Source organism: Bos mutus, chromosome 13 (genome assembly GCF_027580195.1).
Source record: "Bos mutus isolate GX-2022 chromosome 13, NWIPB_WYAK_1.1, whole genome shotgun sequence".
Classification (NCBI taxonomy): domain Eukaryota; kingdom Metazoa; phylum Chordata; class Mammalia; order Artiodactyla; family Bovidae; genus Bos; species Bos mutus.
In genome coordinates, this window is record NC_091629.1 from 70,033,975 (window position 1) to 70,052,183 (window position 18,209).

Sequence of the window (18,209 nt, forward strand, 5' to 3'; positions counted from 1 at the left end):
TACTTTCTTTACCACTAGCACAACCTGGGAAGCCTGAAATAAACATATATGAATCTAAAAATAGAGGAGACTAATTTTATTTCTGCATTATACCATATTCAAGACAAATTTCCTAAATACATATTATTAACATCTAAGATAAAATTTCCATCAAGGCTATTTCTTCCTCATTTTTACCCCCATCACCCTACTCCTCCAAAGTCAAGGTCAAACGGAAGCTCAGGGGTTATCAAAATGCAGACAGAGTCTTTTCCCTGTGTCTGGAGACATAAGCAACACAGACTTAGACAGAAGTGCAAAACAACTGTGGTCCTTCACAGACAACTAAAACAGAGTCTCTGGATTAACATCTTTCTGAATTCCTTTGTGAGAAGGGTAGCTTCATACCTGCTTTGAACATGACTGAATATTCACTGTGTTCAGGAATGGAATACTTTGGAATCCCATCTGTGCCAGGTCAGGTAAGATTTCTTTTTAAGAGCTAATATAGGATTATCTTACTCAATAAAAAGTTACAGTCTTTGAGACAAGAGTATTGAAGCACTGAAGCAATATAAAATGTACCCCTGAAAATAATGCCAATCTTCTGGGGCCATAGCCAGTCCTGGAGTAGACAGGTACATCAGAGGAGATGGATTTACAGTCTAAAAGCATCCTATGTACAGGGAATTCCTATCTCAAATGCCAACAGAAGTTGAAACTAGCCTGACAATACCTAGAGAAAAGAATGGGTACGTATGTTTTGAATTAAACCAGTGACTCTTCCAAAAAATAATTTTGAAATATACTAACATCAGTTGTCTTTAATCCGCTTTTAATTACTGACAGACTTTTTTTTAGGTTGTACTTCTGATTAGAAATATCTTAAGAACAACTGGATTTTGCAGTAGTATTAAAGATTCATTTTAAAAAATAGTATTTCAACTAAACAGGTCTAAAAGTCAGGTGCATAGAAATATTTGAAAATTGAGGTTAAGAATAAAGGCAGACTTTTTAAAAGTTTTGCACTTTCCCAAAAGTTAGATTTATGCTCAGTACTAAAAATAAGTAAAGAATTAGAACTGACTGAGCAAAATGCTTTCTCATTATTCATCCTTCTAGACTTAACCCTTTTAGGTTATTTTAGGTTCTTTTTGTTCAGTCTGATAGTTTGGTAAGAAAGATAGCAAATCTGTACATAATCTATAGTAATAGTTTTTAATTTATATATATGCATGTACAAATACATACATATATGTATACATAATTTCATATTTTAAGCAGATAAGAGGAACATATATATCCTACTGATATAAAATATTTTTGCTGATGTTGGATGCCTTATTTAATATTATTTCACTCCAGGAAAAATTTGCCAAGACAGATCCAGCTGATTTCAATTGTTATTGCTTCTTATCCTTGAATAGAGCTTGTGTCTACATATAAGCTCATGGTTTTTATGATTCTTCTGGTCGAACTGGTGGGCTGTTTGCGACTCTGTAGGAAAGGTCTAAGCAAAATAGGAAAGTTATTTTTAACAAGTATTTAACATGTTTCTTGTCACTTTAGCTCTGTTAAAACAGTGTTTTCTGAAGTGTGGCTGTGCATTCAGATATCAACTGAATGCAAGACATCATTTTATGATTACTGACTACAGTGAGAGATGATAAACAACCTGTAAAACTTCCACAGATCATCACTTTTTCATCCTTTCATTAATCTCTATCTTTCCACTGAGGGCCAAGACTAATACTCAAAATTTCTAATTACTTAAAGTGTGTCTTAACTTTTAATGTATATCAAGTAATTGAATGGCATCTCTTTGTTGTTTTTCAAACTAATGGATTCCTTTTATTTTCTTGCTGAGATTTATTTTCAATTATGAATCAGGTGAAAATTCTCAAAAGATAAGTCATGCATCTTTCATTTTTCTTCATTTTTCATAAGCCATTTTCTTTCTTCTTTGTACTCTTTGGCTATGGAACCATATGGAATAACAAGAAACGGAGGGCTAGGCCACATATTCTTACCATAGAAAGAGTGTGAGGATGAAAAAAATCCAACTGCACACAAAAATCCAACCATCAACTTGGAATGGATTTTGCTTTTGAATTCAACCTATTTCACATATGTAAGTTATCTGAGTGTTAGGATTTTGAAAGTATAAACTAACATAATAAACACGAGTGAAATCATAGATGATTTATCTGTATCTATTTTATAATGTATGTATGCATTGCTTCATGGCTCCAGAACAAAAAGTATGACATACAATAAACAATACCCAATGACAACCCCAGAAGTGGTTTAACATAATACAATAACAGTGAATTCCCTTTCAAATAAATGAAGGCAATAAACAGCTCATCAGAAGGAACTAAGAGCAGCAGAGTTAAAAAAAACAACTATTCATTTGTCATTTCTGTGACAAAGAAATTAGTCAATGTACAAAACACTATCCTTCCTAAATCTTTCCATTATGTATCTTACCCAGTTTTGCTGTTTAAATTAAACTGCAACACATCAGAAAAATAAAACAGTTATTTTGCAACTCTACAGATCACTTGCCTAATTGTATGGAATATAGCAGAGATAATGAGCTCATTATGAACTGCAACGGCCATATAGCGCGGCTCATGAAATGCTGAAGGGACCGTCCGCACTGCATAGCAGAGATAAACACCCCACAGGAGGAATAAAAATTCAGCTGTGAGAAGAACAGAAAACACACAATTCGCTGTTAGTTTTATAGGTGAAGGAAGAAGTAAAATTTAAGCACTTTAGCAGGCATTTTGTGTCTATGATAGAAACACACAGAAATAGATGCATACAAAAATGTCATTCACATATGAATACATAGGCCATGTTTATTTTTAATTTTTATTCAGTGTATAGAGGATTTTTCATAGGTATATTTTATTTTTTTAATTAAACATTTTTTAAACAGTGTTTGATATCTCAGATTTTTTTTTTTTTGAGAATCAATAGCTATTTCCTAAAATGTGCAAAATAATTTTCTACATCCCGAACGTAAGTTTAAGCTGTTCACAGAGCCTCTGAATCACAATAAAGTCATCAAGGTAGCAAAAGGCTTATAATGTATTTACATGCAGCTTTGAGATATTTAAGTTCTTAATGCACTGAGTCTGGTTCAAAGACCTCCATTGCCCGAACTGTGAGAAAATTGGTTGCTAAACATGCAGTGGCATATTTTATCAGTGAACCTTCATGGTTTTCACACCTGACAGACATCTAATCTTTGGTGAGTACATGCCAAAGTTTTAGTGAAATTCCCCATCACCTTGTTTGCTTGCTCAAGCCAGAAGAGACAATATAGTGTGGCAGTTAAGGATAGGGCTTCAGAATCATGCTAGACCTGATGGGGAATTCTGGCTGGATCCCCAATTAACTTTGCATTATCTGACTCGAGTTAACCTTCTGGTCACAGTTTCCTTCCCTGGAAAATGAGGATAATAAAAGTACATATTTCATGGGGCTATTCGCTGCTGCTGCTGCTGCTAAGTCGCTTCAGTTGTGACCGACTCTGTGCGACCCAATGGACGGCAGCCCACCAGGCTTCCCCGTCCCTGGGATTCTCCAGGCAAGAACACTGGAGTGGGTTGCCATTTCCTTCTCCAATGCATGAAAGTGAAAAGTGAAAGTTAAGTCGCTCAGTTCTGTCCGACTCTTCGGGACCCCATGGACTGTAGCCTACCAGGCTCCTCTGTCCATGGATTTTCCAGGCAAGAGTACTGGAGTGGGGTGCCATTGCCTTCTCCAGGCTATTTGCTAATGAAATCAAGTAATGGACAGAAAGCACTTAACAGTTTCTGATAGGGATGATGTCAGATAAATAAATAAAAGCAAATGTTAAATAATTAGTTCTTTTTGTTAAACATCTCCTTTGACTTTCTGAAATTAAAAACATTTTTTTTGGCTGTGCTGGGTCTTTGTTGCTATGCTCAGACTGTCTCTAATTGTGGTGAGCAGGGGCTATTCTTCATTGTGATGCATGGACTTCTCATTTGGTAGCTTCTCTAGTTGTGGAGCACGGGCTCCAGGGTGTGTGGGCTTCAGTAGTTGTGATGCGTGGGATCTAGAGCACAGGTTCAGTAGCTGTGGCTCAGGAGCTTAGCTGCTCCACGGCATGTGGGATCTTCCCAGACCAGGGATTGAACCCATGTCTCTAGCACTGCCAGGCAAGGGCAAGACTCTTCACCACTGATCCATCAGGGAAGTCCCTCTTTTGACTATTTTTTTAAAACTGAACATTGTTACTTTACCCTATTCTGACCAAGTAACTGTTATCATGCATTTTCTCTGTCTTAGTGACGTGACCTCATGGGACAATAATACCCAATTAACAAAAAGAAAGTTCTGGTTAGCAAAATCATTTCACAAAATGCGTTACCTAGAGGTAATCTACTTGCATACTGAAATACTGATTTCCAGTTCCATATGCCCAGGTGTTTTACCTGCTAAAGTTTCAGCATATTTCTACCAGTATTTAAACAATAAGCCCTAAGTAAACACACCTTTCAAGAGTTACTCAAAAACTCTGATATGGTCAAAAGCCAAAGAGAAAATAAACCTCACTCAAAGATCTCCATGATATGAGAGTGGAGGTCTTGATTATTCTGTATGTTGGCCACTGGCCATGTCTGTGAATGTTCTTCCTAGCCAAGCTTACTGGATTCGGAAAAGGTCTTCATGGAAAGCTTTCTTCCCTAAGGCTTGTACTTCTGTCCATGGTATTACTATTGCCTCTTCACTCAGGTTTGAAATCTCAGAGCCACCTTTCACTGATACATTTTCTACCTAGACTTATTTTTCATATGTATCACTTCTCTCAATGTCCACAATTACAATTGTTGCTTAAGTTCCTATAAGTTTACTCCTTATTTATCAACTGTCCATCTAAACCTGGATTCACCCTATATTAATCATTCTCTATAACAGCGACAAGTTCATTTTTCTAAAACTCCACTTTGATCCAGATCTCCATTTGGGTTCACTGATTCATATTAATATTTCCCTTAGAAGATCCATTCATACCTACTTAGGACCCTGGAATTAATTTCTGTTCCCAAAGGAAGACTACAGGGGTTCCTGCCAGGGCAGACATGTTTCAAGACTGATAACTTTCTTGTCAGAAAGTTTCAAGACTTTCTTACTCCCTAAGGGCTTCCTGTTGGCTGCCCCATTGCTTGGCCTTATTCATTTGTGCTCGTGTAGTTCTTAGACCTTGATTTCCTGTCTATTCTCTGACCCTCATGTGAGCTCTTATGAGGAACTGCTTGTATCTTCATTTAGAAATCTTCAGCAGTTCACTATTATTTTATAAGATTGGCCCTCTATGACCTCATGTCATACAACCAACATGAACTCCCAGAGTTCCCCAACATGAACTCTGAGCTGGCCCAGGAAGACTCACTGTCCTCTGAACACTCCAAAGATTCTTGCTTCTGCGTCTTTGTTTATGCTATTACTAACACACAAAATCTCCTCTCATCCACACTTCCAAATATTAACCAATCTTTCGATGTTCAATTCAGGTCCCACCTCCATCCCTAGGTCCCCAGCCATGATTCTAACTTACACTGAAGTTTCCTTCCTCTAATCTCTTATAGTTTTTAACTATCTATACCACACAATGTAGAGAATAATTTGCCACACAATATATAACTGGGAGAAAACTGTTCATGGAGTCTTGAGCCCTGACTGTGATGATATTTATCAGGATAAGAACTAAGTCTTTCAATTATTTTTTCTACCTTTGCCCACAAAGATGATAGCAAGGATACTGATCACACATGAATAAGATTTAATAAATATTTGTTGAAATGAATGAATATAAATGATACCAGTTTCATGTATTTAAGAGATACAGGCTTTCTGTTACCTTGCCACTCCACTTAACACTGATGGATGTCTAGACCCATCAAACATCTATATACACAATTTAAAGATAATACTGGCATTATGATTAATAAAGGCAAATGATACTTATTGATGGGCCACTAAGTGTGTGGTAATTGACACTCAAGAATGATGAATACAAAATATTATTAAATAACACTAGCACAAAAATGTGCTGTAGTTGAAGGATCCACATAAAGCTGAATTATGAAAACATTATCTCCTGGCCACTTATAGCAGTGCTTTTATATAATTTTATACTGAACACTTTTTTTTTAAAGGAAAGTAGTTATCAAGTTAATTAGTATGCTACAATAGAGAATTACATTTAAAAATATAAGACAAAATAAGAGTCCTCCAAACAGCTAAGCTGAACATTAAAATCATTTCATTAGCAATATCAAACAATATGCCCCAGCAGAAAAACAATTTATTATTCAAAGTACCAATTAAACTAAATGTGATTTATAAAAGTTGTGCTGAGGAAAAAAAAGTCAGTTTCATATAATTAACTTCAGACTAACACTGCAATCAGTAAAGAAAATATGCAGATGTTACCAAATTTTGCAATGCTGTTTCATGGGGGTTGAAATATATGTTGTGCTTCTGCTTTAGAAAATAATTTCTGGTGGCAAACGATTGATGGGAGGCATGGATATACTTAAAAAGGGAATTGTATTTATATTTAAAGATTCAAATAGGGCTTTCAGAAAACTGAGGTATTCCATTTTTAATCTATAAGGAATAACATTTCATTTAAAAGTTAACTACCATAGCCTTTAAAAAATTAATACACCATAATGAAAGTAATTTCAAGTTATCTTTCCAAAGGCCTGGGTCAAGCAAAGGAGTGAGAAATAATATTAGTTTTTTGACACTGAAGATGTCCCAGGTTGGTGATCTTAGAACACCCACAAGGGCTGGAGAAAAGCAACCTCAAAGTACAAACGACTCTCAAGCTGTGATCCTCTGCTTTGCCATGCTGCAAAGGCGTTTTGTATTAATAATGTTTTATGCTTCTTGTGTGCTTCTTCACTCAGTTGTGTCTGACTCTTTGTGACCCCAGGATTGTAGCCCACCAGGTTCCTCTGTCCATGGGGATTCTCCAGGCAAGAATATTGAAATGGGTTGCCATGCTCTTCTCTAGTAGATATCCCCAACCTTGAACCCAGGATTGAACCTGGATTGAACCCAGGTCTTCCACACTGCAGACGGATTCTTTACCCTCTGAGCCACCAGGGGAGCCCTTATGCTTCTTAGCACATTTAAAAATTATTTTTACAGATCAGATCAGATCAGATCAGTTGCTCAGTCGTGTCCGACTCTTTGTGACCCCATGAACTGCAGCACGCCAGGCCTCCCTGTCCATCACCAACTCCCGGAGTTCACCCAGACTCATGTCCATCGAGTCAGTGATGCCATCCAGCCATCTCATCCTCTGTCGTCCCCTTCTCCTCCTGCCCCCAATCCCTCCCAGCATCAGAGTCTTTTCCAATGAGTCACAACTAAATATATAAATGAAACATTTAGCTTTCCTTTTCCAAGTGTTTCTTTTAATGTCGTCTTCTGTTTTTCTCTAAATCCTATCCACTTAGAAAATTTACAAATTTTACAAAGTAAACTTACTCCATTTTATTCTAATAATATGGTAGACTGCACAGAAGTTATCATTAGGTCAAACAACTAAATAATGCTTGAAAACAGCTCAAATTCCAGCATTGCAGGGTTTGGCTGCAGACAGAAACTTTATATTCTGGAGGCTTATTTGTCTTTTCTTTGATTTAAATAAAGATAGGTGTGAGATTTACAGTGGTGAAAACAATGAAAAGGATACTTCTGGTAGAATTTTAAAGGGAGGATTGACTTTGTGAGATCACGTGGCCTTGGGGGTACATTTTTGAGAGTGTGGATGTGGCTGTGAAGTGGGTGATTGGTGAGTTCCAGGAGTTCTGTTTGTCATAAAATCAGTGTATTCATCTAAGAAGCATGGAGAAGATGGATGTTGCTGGGAGTTCACAACTAGGACTCTGCCAGCCAGGAATGCCCCTTCTCAGCTCCTGGGAGCAGTAAGGAAGAGATGGGCAGAGCTGAGCCGTAGGTCACACCCATGGACACGCCCACTGAGAACCTGGCTCCACCCCTGCTGACTCACCATGAACAGAGTCTGCATCCCAGGTCTCCTGGTTTTCTTGACCAGTGTTCTCTAAATTATATCCTTCGATGGAGACTTTCTTTTGCTTTATTACTAGAGGCATAGACATTGGTTTTGACTACTGTGGGGAATGGGTCTCAGTGAGCTCAAACAGGAAAACTCACAAGCCTTCCTATTCCTCCATACTTAAACCTCAGAAGAAGGCTCTGTTCGCTACAGTTACTGCAGACATCGGAGTGGAATGGGGGTAAAACAGGCTGGAATTTGCAGTCCATATGGGTTAGCAGCTTGTTTTTAAACTATGATAGTCATCTTAGTACGAGTAAAAGAGCTGCCAAAATCTTTTGACAACAGAGTTAATCTATAGGCTATCTACTGAAGCAACAAAACCTTTTTTCCCCATCTTAATTATTCACCCTTTAGAATCCAACGGTTCCACGGGGGAGCTGAAGCTCCTTAGAAGCTATGATCGCTACAGATATCTTAATTACTCCTGCTCCATGTCTTTTAGGCACTGCCCCAAGACCCCATCCCAAAATTTCTTCACTTCTAAAAAGAAAAATGGCGTTGTAAGGATAAAATGATGGAGAGGGCAATGGCACCCCACTCCAGTACTCTTGCCTGGAAGGAGCCTGGTAGGCTGCAGTCCATGGGGTCGCTAAGAGTCGGACACAACTGAGCGACTTCACTTTGACTTCTCACTTTCATGCATTGGAGAAGGAAATGGCAACCCACTCCAGTGTTCTTGCCTGGAGAATCCCAGGGACGGGGGAGCCTGGTGGGCTGCCGTCTCTGGGGTCACACAGAGTCGGACATGACTGAAGCGACTTAGCAGTAGCAGCAGCAAAGATAAAATGAAGGAACAAAATTAATTTATCCTTTCTCTCAGCCCTTCAGCATCACAACTACTCTTCAAAGAAATAAAACATTGTTCAGAAGAGGTAATATGTAGATAAACAAGGAAAATAATATCTACGTCACTCATTCAAGAAACTATGAAAAAGACCTTCAAAAAGTATGTCTGTATCATATATAGAATCTAAACACAATGCAACAAAACAAAACCACATCGAACACATAGAAACAGTACAATGATGATTGACAGGGGCTAAAGTTGTGGGGATAAGGAGAGATTGGTCAAAGGCTACAGATGTTGTTAAAAGATGGATACATTTTGAGGATCTAATGTAAGTAACTATACTTGAAATTTGCTAAGAGAATGGATTTTAAGCATTCTTACACATACACACACACCTCCCCCAGGAAACTATGTGAGTTGATGAATATGTTAATTAACTTGACTGGGGGAATCATTTCACAATGTATCATATATCAAGTCATTATGTTTAAATATATTACAAGTTCACAGATTATGATTCAATAAAGTGCAGTATAAAATTAAAAAACTTAAAATAAATAAATAAAACAACATAAAAAACAAACAACCCTCCCCACCCCAAAAAAAAAGTATGTGTGAAGTTTCTCATGACATAGCCTGTCAATGCAGTCAAGCTTTCATTTCTTTGATTGAAAATTAAAAATACATTTAAAAAATTGTAACAAACGATGCAGCAGGATTAAGGCATATGGTACATTAGAATAAAAAAAGATGCATGTAAATGAACCTAAATCATGAACATTAATCTAAGTCAGATGGAAAGGAAGTCTAATCTATTTTCCTCAGTACTCATTAAAGGGTGCTTGTACCATATTTCACCTGTCACAATATAGCCTAATCTTCTAGGAGAATTAAGTATTTAAATCCTGAGAAACAATAGTTATTCTAGAATTTCCCTATATAACTCAGTAGGTGTTACTGTATTCTTCTCAGTCTCTTCTAAACACTGGCGTACAACTAATTGAATTACTGAACACATTGTCTGCTTTGTGTTTAAAATATACAAGCCAAGAGAAGAATCAGGTTTCTTCCCAGTAGTTTTCTATACCTGATTCCTCCTCTGAAACACCTGTGGTAGGAAAATCACCTACATGGGCAGTTTTGGAGTGAGCAAGAAGTAGGAAGGACCCATTCCTTAAATTTATGACTCATATTTCTAACTAGAGTTCTACTTCAGTGGAAAAACTAGAATCACACTCAAATGATTCTTTAATTTGTATTAAAAAAAAAAAAACGGATAGTTTCAGACAGGTAAAACTGATCCATGTTTATCAATATATTAACACCACTTTTTTTTTTTTAAATTGACTCCTGACACTAATATAAATATACACAGCTTCTTGACACAGATTTCTCACAACAGCTTCAAGGTAAAGCCTATCTCCATCCTTTCCCTGCACAGAATTATTTCTGCTTAGGAAATGGGGAATAATTTAGCTTTCAGTACATGCTTCTTTCTGGCAGAATGAAGATACATTAATTTATTCTTGAATAACAGCTTGGATATAAAAAATCTAATGGTAAACATGCTATTTATAGAAATATATAAAGAGAACTGCAAAGAGGCACACATTAGCAAACATTAAGAGGGGTTAAATACAGAATATCTAATGCTACATGCCAAAAGAGAAATAAATGCAACCACTGTAGGGTAGTGTGGAAAAAGAATTTTACAGCAACCACATGTCTCTTGAGTTTTCAAGATAGTCTTAGTTTAAAATATTTGTTCCTGTTGTTAAATCACGTGTCTTTTCTTCAGAGAACTGTGTCACTGCAAGAAAAGTGTAATTTTGAAACTAAGGTGTTTCAGTAGTTTATGAGTAGTTCAGTAAATTATTCAGTAGGACAAAAATAATCACTAAAAGGTAAAAATATTATCACCAAACATTTAACTTCCTCTTACTTCTTGATCTCTATACCTTATCATTAGTCTTTTACTTTAAAGTATTTTGCACCCTAAAGAAGGTCACATTTGTGATCTCTATGTAGAAATAAATATGAATACAGAACTGACAGTAACCTGTAGTTCATTTTACATAAACTTTCTTTATATATAAGAATTTTCTATAATAAACAAGACCCACTAAATACCTATAATGTCGCTAGTACTGAAGACCTTATGGTACATATAAAATATATAAGAGACTTATTCCTCTCATCAGGTAGTTTACTATTGGGTTATAAAGATAAGTGAGAATCAAAAGCAAAATTAGGTGGTAAAGTCTCTTGGTGCAGTGGTAGTTCAGTGAAGGAAGACAACCATTTGGACTAGAACCTAGGAGAATCTTTATAAAAGAGAAGTTCTTTGAGGCATGGGTAATATTTAGAATATTACAAAGAGGTAGAAAGAACATTTCCTTTGATAGGGAGAGTGGTGGAGGTGGGTAGGAACTGTGTGAAACAGGAAGGAAATGCCTAACTGGAAAAGAGGGTAATGTTAAAATACATTGTAAATAATGCTGGATTAACAATGCTGCTTAAGTTTACTGTGAGTCTTGAAAATCTGTTAAAGGAATTTGGAGAATCAGAAAGTGATGTGATGAATCAGTAAATTCAATCTAGGTTGCTTTTAGAAGACACACACCCACACCCGCCCCACACAGACAACCCAAATTCAGGGATTTTGGAGTTGGCATCATTAGAATCGAGAAGGACATACAGCAGTACTTCTCAAAGTGTGGTCTCACACCCAAAAGCAGAAGCATCACCTGGGAACCTGATACAGAGCAAATTCTTGGGCTTCATTCTGCTTCTTCATTGCCAACCTAATGACGCCTCATTATGTATTTTGAATATCGTATTCTTTGTAAAACATAAAAGAAATGTAATGTGCTTTTCTTCATAGTAATATTGGGAAATGATTTTTCTTAGTTTGGTCAACTTGGATTGAAGAATGTAAATTAATGTTACAGGTTTCTATTAAGTAGAAATTTTATATCTACACAATTTGTTTAATTTTCACATTCAGATGAAAGTCAGAATCAGAACTGCTTCCTACCCATGCTTTATCTTCTAATACTGATATTGATATCTACTGATATGGAACTACAGATATTTTCATTGCTATTGATCAAAATAATGATGACTAACTTTATATATTATTATAGTGCTATAACCATTCCCTTTATGTACCCACATTGCTTTATTACTACAGATACCAGGCTTATATAAGTCCTAAAATACCCTCTCAGAAAAATATTATTCCATTCAAATTGTAAACAATGTACACATTTTATGAGCTTCCAGCAAAATACTAAATGTGAACATTCCACAAACAACTGCCAATATGCGGGAGATAGATAATGGGAATTAAATTCATGTTTTTATTTTTGACATCTGCCAAAGAAAGTTGATTTGTCCCTGGTTGACTGAGGGGAATGACAACAAAATAATAAAATGTTTTTGTATCTTTGCAGACTTAGTTTAAAAATAGCCCAATATTAACAACAGAAAAATTCCTATGGAATTTTCTCTTTCTCATTTTCCAAAAAACTGAGGTACCAGAAAAATAATCTGTGCTTTTGGCCCAACTCATCATGGGCTTCTTCTAAGTTCTCCAGTTTCTCAGTCACATAACTTACTCCCCACAAGTAGCAAGGTTCTGTGTTTGTATAATACCAGAACTCCAGAGAATTCCCAATAAATTATCTTTAGAGGAAAGATAAATTAGAAATTTTGTTCAGAGCACTCTATAGAGACCAAGTCTGATATATCACAGGACTCAAACAATATTAAAAATACCAGCACATTTCCTTTTTTCTCCCAAAATAAATAAGTCAAAACAATCGATACTGTTAGCCAAATGGGGACACATTGATAGGATGGAAAGCAGAAAGTCTGTGTATAAAGAAGCTGCCTTTACTTACTGTGTTTCTCCTTCTTGCACAAAGAAGGGCATTTTCTGAACAAAGCTGCACACCTCTGAAAAATAACGGGAACTCCCAGAAAAAGTTTGCGTTCCACATATCATTATTGTCCATTTCATAATATTGTTTTACCAAAACCAAATGGGTAAAATTCCTCTAGAGTTTGTGAAAGGGTTTGGCAAGGCTTCTGAGGAAGTCCGTTGTCATGCTAGTGGGCAAACAGAAGACAACCGCACAAACCGAGTGACCACGTACCGGCTGCTGTCATGTAATCCCAGCGCTCGACGAGGCACATACTGAAGATGAGGTGATCTGACGTTCGCCCTTGGCCAATGAGTGAAATGTGCCTCTCCAAATTCTGGCAAACAGATGATGTCCAGCCAACGAGAAACCAGAACACTACCAGGAGTATTACCGCCAGCATCCTCATGACCCGTCCACCAGTCATGTATGGAATCCTCTGGGCTGTTCGTGAAAGAAACACCTTCAAAACCCTGGGAGAGCAAGACATCAAAATGTGAAGGCAAACCTAACATCCAGGAAGTAAAACTCTAAAATATCTGGTTTTTCTTGGTGAAATCTAAATCTACCCAAACTTACTTAGGCAGAATTTTAACACTAAAAAAAAAAAAAAAGTGTCACTTGTTATCATTACTGAATTTCTTTCTATTTTATCTTCCAATAGCAGAACAAATATCCTGTGTTAGAGGTCAGTGAGTCAATAGATTTGTGTAGGATGGAATTCTTTTGAGGATGTCTTAATATTTCAAGGAAAATTCTCAGGACCTTAGAAAGATCCATAGGGAAACACTGCTCAAACTGGGTTTCTAAGGGATCAAAAGATAGTCCTGAAAGTTGGTAGTTGGATTTTACATTATACTAAGTCAAAAATTTCCTTAAATGAGTTATTCTTTATAGTAGAATGTTATAAAAGGTATTTTTTGAAAATAATTTTTTGTAGCCTCCCTTTGTCATCATTATATCACAAAATGAAAAATAATTATGAGTACAAAAACAAAAGCAATAAGAGGACTATTTAAATACCCATCAATAAGACTATTGCATTAAAGAAGAAGATTGGGATATGACCTACAAGAACTACATTCATTTTTTTGGTGTATATATGACTCAAATGCATAGCCAGGGTTGAGAACTACTGGATTACATGGTATCTAAGAACTGTTTCATCTCTGAAAATGATGTGAAGACAAAATTCAACCTTACTATAGGGATCTTTCCAGCTATCCTTTCTTTAATATCATCTCCAGAATATTCTTAGCTGATTTTAACTCCCTACTCTCATTCTGATATTTTAGGTCACAAAGTTGTGACTTGACATAAACTACCATAATGGTTTATGGTACTATAAGGGTATCCATAATCAATTTCTAAATAAATTCATCTTTTCAGCTTTTCTGCTTCCTCTTCCATCTCATTCTTTCAACATATTAAATGAAATTTCTATGAATTATTCATAAAAATCATTATAAATCCAGAAATGAAACTTACACACCTGAAATAATCTAGATGTTTTTTACTATCTTTTCTCTCAATGCAGGGCTTTGATAGCTCTTCCCCCTTATATCCAGTAAAGAAAGTTATTTTCTAGCATGTTCATATTTATCCTCCCCCTATCCATATTTCTGGGTTTTCTGGTGGCTCAGACAGTAAAGAGTCTGTCTGCAATGCAGAAGACCTGGGTTTGATCCCTGGGTCATTGGGAAGATCCCCTGGAGAAGGAAATGGCAACCCACTCCAGTATTCTTGCCTGGGGAATTCATGGACAGAGGAGCCTGGTGGGCTATAGCACAGGGGGTCACAAAAAATCGGACATGACTGAGCAACTTTCACTTTAACCCATATCTTTAACTCCATTGTCCTTCAGCTAACACACAGTGTGAATTAATTCTGAATAAAATACTTATCCTCAATTTTAATGTGGAACAACATCAGAAAGGTTTTAGTATAAAATAAGAATACAAAAGATCACTTTACTCATTGTTTAACTACAGACAGTCCCCAATTTTAAACACTTCAACTTAGTGATATTTTGATTTTATGATGGCACAAATTGATAAGCATTCAGTAGAAACTGTACTTTGAACCTGAATTTCGATCTTTAACTAGGCTAATGGTACGTGGTACAATACTCTCTCCTGATGCCTCAGCTCCAAGACAGCCACGGGATCACAAGGTTAAACAACTGATCCACTTACAACCATTCTGTACTCATTCAATCATTATGCTTTTCACTTTCAGTACAGTATTCAATAAATGATATGAGATATTCAACATTTTATTATAAAACAGACCTTGCGTTAGATGATGTTGCCGAAGTGGAGGCTACTGTAAGTGTTCTGAGCACAGTTAAGGTAGACTGGGTTAAACCATGATGTTAGGTATGTTAGATGCGCTCACAACTGAACGATACTCTCAATCTACAATGGATTTATCTGGATATAATTCTACTGTAAATCAAGGAAGAGCTGTAGTTCACCAGATTAGCAGGTTATTCTCCATTCCCTGGGTGAAACACATGAACACTGGTAGCGAACGCACTGCCTCCCTCTATAGGCCTCAAACACTTCTGCTCCAGGGAGTTGAAGTGCTGCCTGTTAAGAATCACTTGTACTTGTTCCCAAACTAAACCCACTGTTAATCCTTTTTTTTGAAGTATAGTTGATTTGTGATATTAGTCTCAGGTATAAAACTAACAATTTCACAGTGATTCAGTATTTTATAGATTCTACTACATTTAAAGTTAGATAAAGAGGGGAGGTGGTAGTTGGTCTGGGCCTTGACGGATATCAATTGACAGAAATGGAGGAAAGTAGAAAAGATATAAGAGGATATTCTAACTGAAGGGAAAAACATAACAAAGTCTTTGAGGAATGTTGTCTTTGAGGGACAGTGGGTGGAAAGGTTTGGCAACAGTAGAAGTTTTCCTTAACCCAGAGGAACTCCTAGGGATTTTTCAAGTTACTTTGAGGGGTTTTCACTGGGTTGAGAACCACTGCTTCAGAGAAAAAGAGTTATGATTTATACTTTCTTTCTATGGCTGAGATGTGGAAAGTCATTAATTTTTCTGTTACTTGAAGATTTTCACATATTTGCTCAAAGAGAGCAAAGAGCGAATTTTTAAAATAAATATCTTTAAAATATACTACTTCTTAACCAGATGAGCTTGTTTTTTGCAGAGGAAGTCTATATGATCCCAGTAGAGTAATCTTTTAGTCAAGAAACCAGCTTCCAAATAATCAGACATTTTCATGTTTTCCATGGGTATTTATCATAGAGTCTGAGAATTCAAGATTGTCAGGTCCCCAAATCTCATTTCCAGAGAGGGAAAAACCAAAGCCCAGCCCTCATGAGCCTCCTGTTATCGATTTTACTGACTTTCAAACACTAGAAAATACAGTAACATAACTCTGCACTGCAGTCTAAGCATTTCAGGATATTGGTTTTTGTAAAATGGAATAAGACGCATTTTTCTAGGATTGCCTTAAAATAAAATGAGAAAATTCTGCTACATCTTTAAAAAAAATTAGCTCTTGTTAGTCTACATGGGTTCACTGCCTAGAAACCAAGTTCTAAAAGTGAAATCCTTAGACATGCACTTATATGAAATACAGCTGTAGAAAAAGTGCAACCATTAAACTTACACAGATTACTTTTCTGACTATTTTTTCATAGATTAATCTTTAAGCTATCATCTGTTGAGAAGGTTTCACTATTCTCAATGAACACAGTAACATATATAAGGACTACAAAAAAATCTCCAAAATTTAATACAAAATGGCATATTTAAAGTATATATTCAGTTCTCATTAATAGTAGATAAATTCATAAATAAGAATTTATGTACATCATAAATAAAGAAATCATGTTGAAATGATAAAAAACTATGGAAATCCAGGAATTGGCTGTCACTATATGTCTACCTCTTGGAGAAGGCAATGGCACCCCACTCCTGTACTCTTGCCTGGAAAATCCCATGGACGGAGGAGCCTGGAAGGCTGCAGTCCATGGGGTCGCTGAGGGTCGGACACGACTGAGCGACTTCACTTTGACTTTTCACTTTCATGCACTGGAGAAGGAAATGGCAACCCACTCCAGTGTTCTTGCCTGGAGAATCCCAGGGATGGGGAGCCTGGTGGGCTGCCATCTATGGGGTTGCACAGAGTTGACACGACTGAAATGACTTAGCAGCAGCAGCAGCAGCATATATCTACCTCTACTTTTTCACTTTCCACACACTTCTTGTCTGAGCTTATAAAATTACTATAAGGGCTTATATTTAGGTTATATGCTTATCTTCTTCAAACGCTGGACTGGAAGAAACACAAACTGGAATCAAGATTGCCAGGAGAAATATCAATAACCTCAGATATGCAGATGACACCACCCTTATGGCAGAAAGTGAAGAGGAACTCAAAAGCCTCTTGATGAAAGTGAAAGTGGAGAGTGAAAAAGTTGGCTTAAAGCTCAACATTCAGAGAAGAAAGATCATGGCATCCGGTCCCACCACTTCATGGGAAATAGATGGGGAAACAGTGGAAACACTGTCAGACTTTATTTTTCTGGGCTCCAGAATCACTGCAGATGGTGACTGCAGCCATGAAATTTAAAAGACGCTTACTCCTTGGAAGGAAAGTTATGACCAACCTAGACAGCATATTCAAAAGCAGAGACATTACTTTGCCAACAAAGGTTCATCTAGTCAAGGCTATGGTTTTTCCTGTGGTCATGTATGGATGTGAGAGTTGGACTGTGAAGAAGGTTGAGCACCGAAGAATTGATGCTTTTGAACTGTGGTGTTGGAGAAGACTCTTGAGAGTCCCTTGGACTGCAAGGAGATCCAACCAGTCCATTCTGAAGGAGATCAGCCCTGGGATTTCTTTGGAAGGAATGATGGTAAAGCTGAAACTCCAGTACTTTGGCCACCTCATGCGAAGAGTTGACTCATTGGAAAAGACTCTGATGCTGGGAGGGATTGGGGGCAGGAAGAGAAGGGGATGACAGAGGATGAGATGGCTGGATGGCATCACTGACTTGATGGACGTGAGTCTGAGTGAACTCTGGGAGTTGGTGATGGACAGGGAGGCCTGGTGTGCTGCGTTTCATGGGGTCGCAAAGAGCCGGACACACTGAGCGACTGATCTGATCTGATCTAATTGCTAGTTTGTTCTTTTCTTTAGTTTTTTTTTAGGTGGATACTTTTTGGAGTCTTTATTGAATTTGTTACAATATTGCTTCTATGTTTTTTTTTTTGTTTTTTGGCAGCAAGGTACACGGAATCTTAGCTCCCCCACCAGGGATTGAACCCTTACTCCCTGCATTGGAAGGTGGAGTCTTAACCACTGGACCATGAAGGAAGCCCCTCTAATTGATTGCT

The 18,209-nt window shown here is 37.0% G+C and overlaps 1 protein-coding gene across 1 annotated transcript in view; it reads right to left on the minus strand.

Moving 5' to 3' along the window:
* Positions 1 to 2,519: 2,519 nt before the first annotated feature.
* Positions 2,520 to 18,209, minus strand: part of LOC102284078 (metabotropic glycine receptor) — a 131,530-nt gene continuing 115,840 nt past the window's right edge. The window contains exons 6-7 of the mRNA XM_070382039.1: positions 13,070 to 13,308; positions 2,520 to 2,686 (exon numbers count right to left, since the gene is read on the minus strand). Coding sequence (XP_070238140.1) covers positions 2,520 to 2,686; positions 13,070 to 13,308 — 406 coding nt within the window. The remainder of the gene's footprint in view (positions 2,687 to 13,069; positions 13,309 to 18,209) is intronic.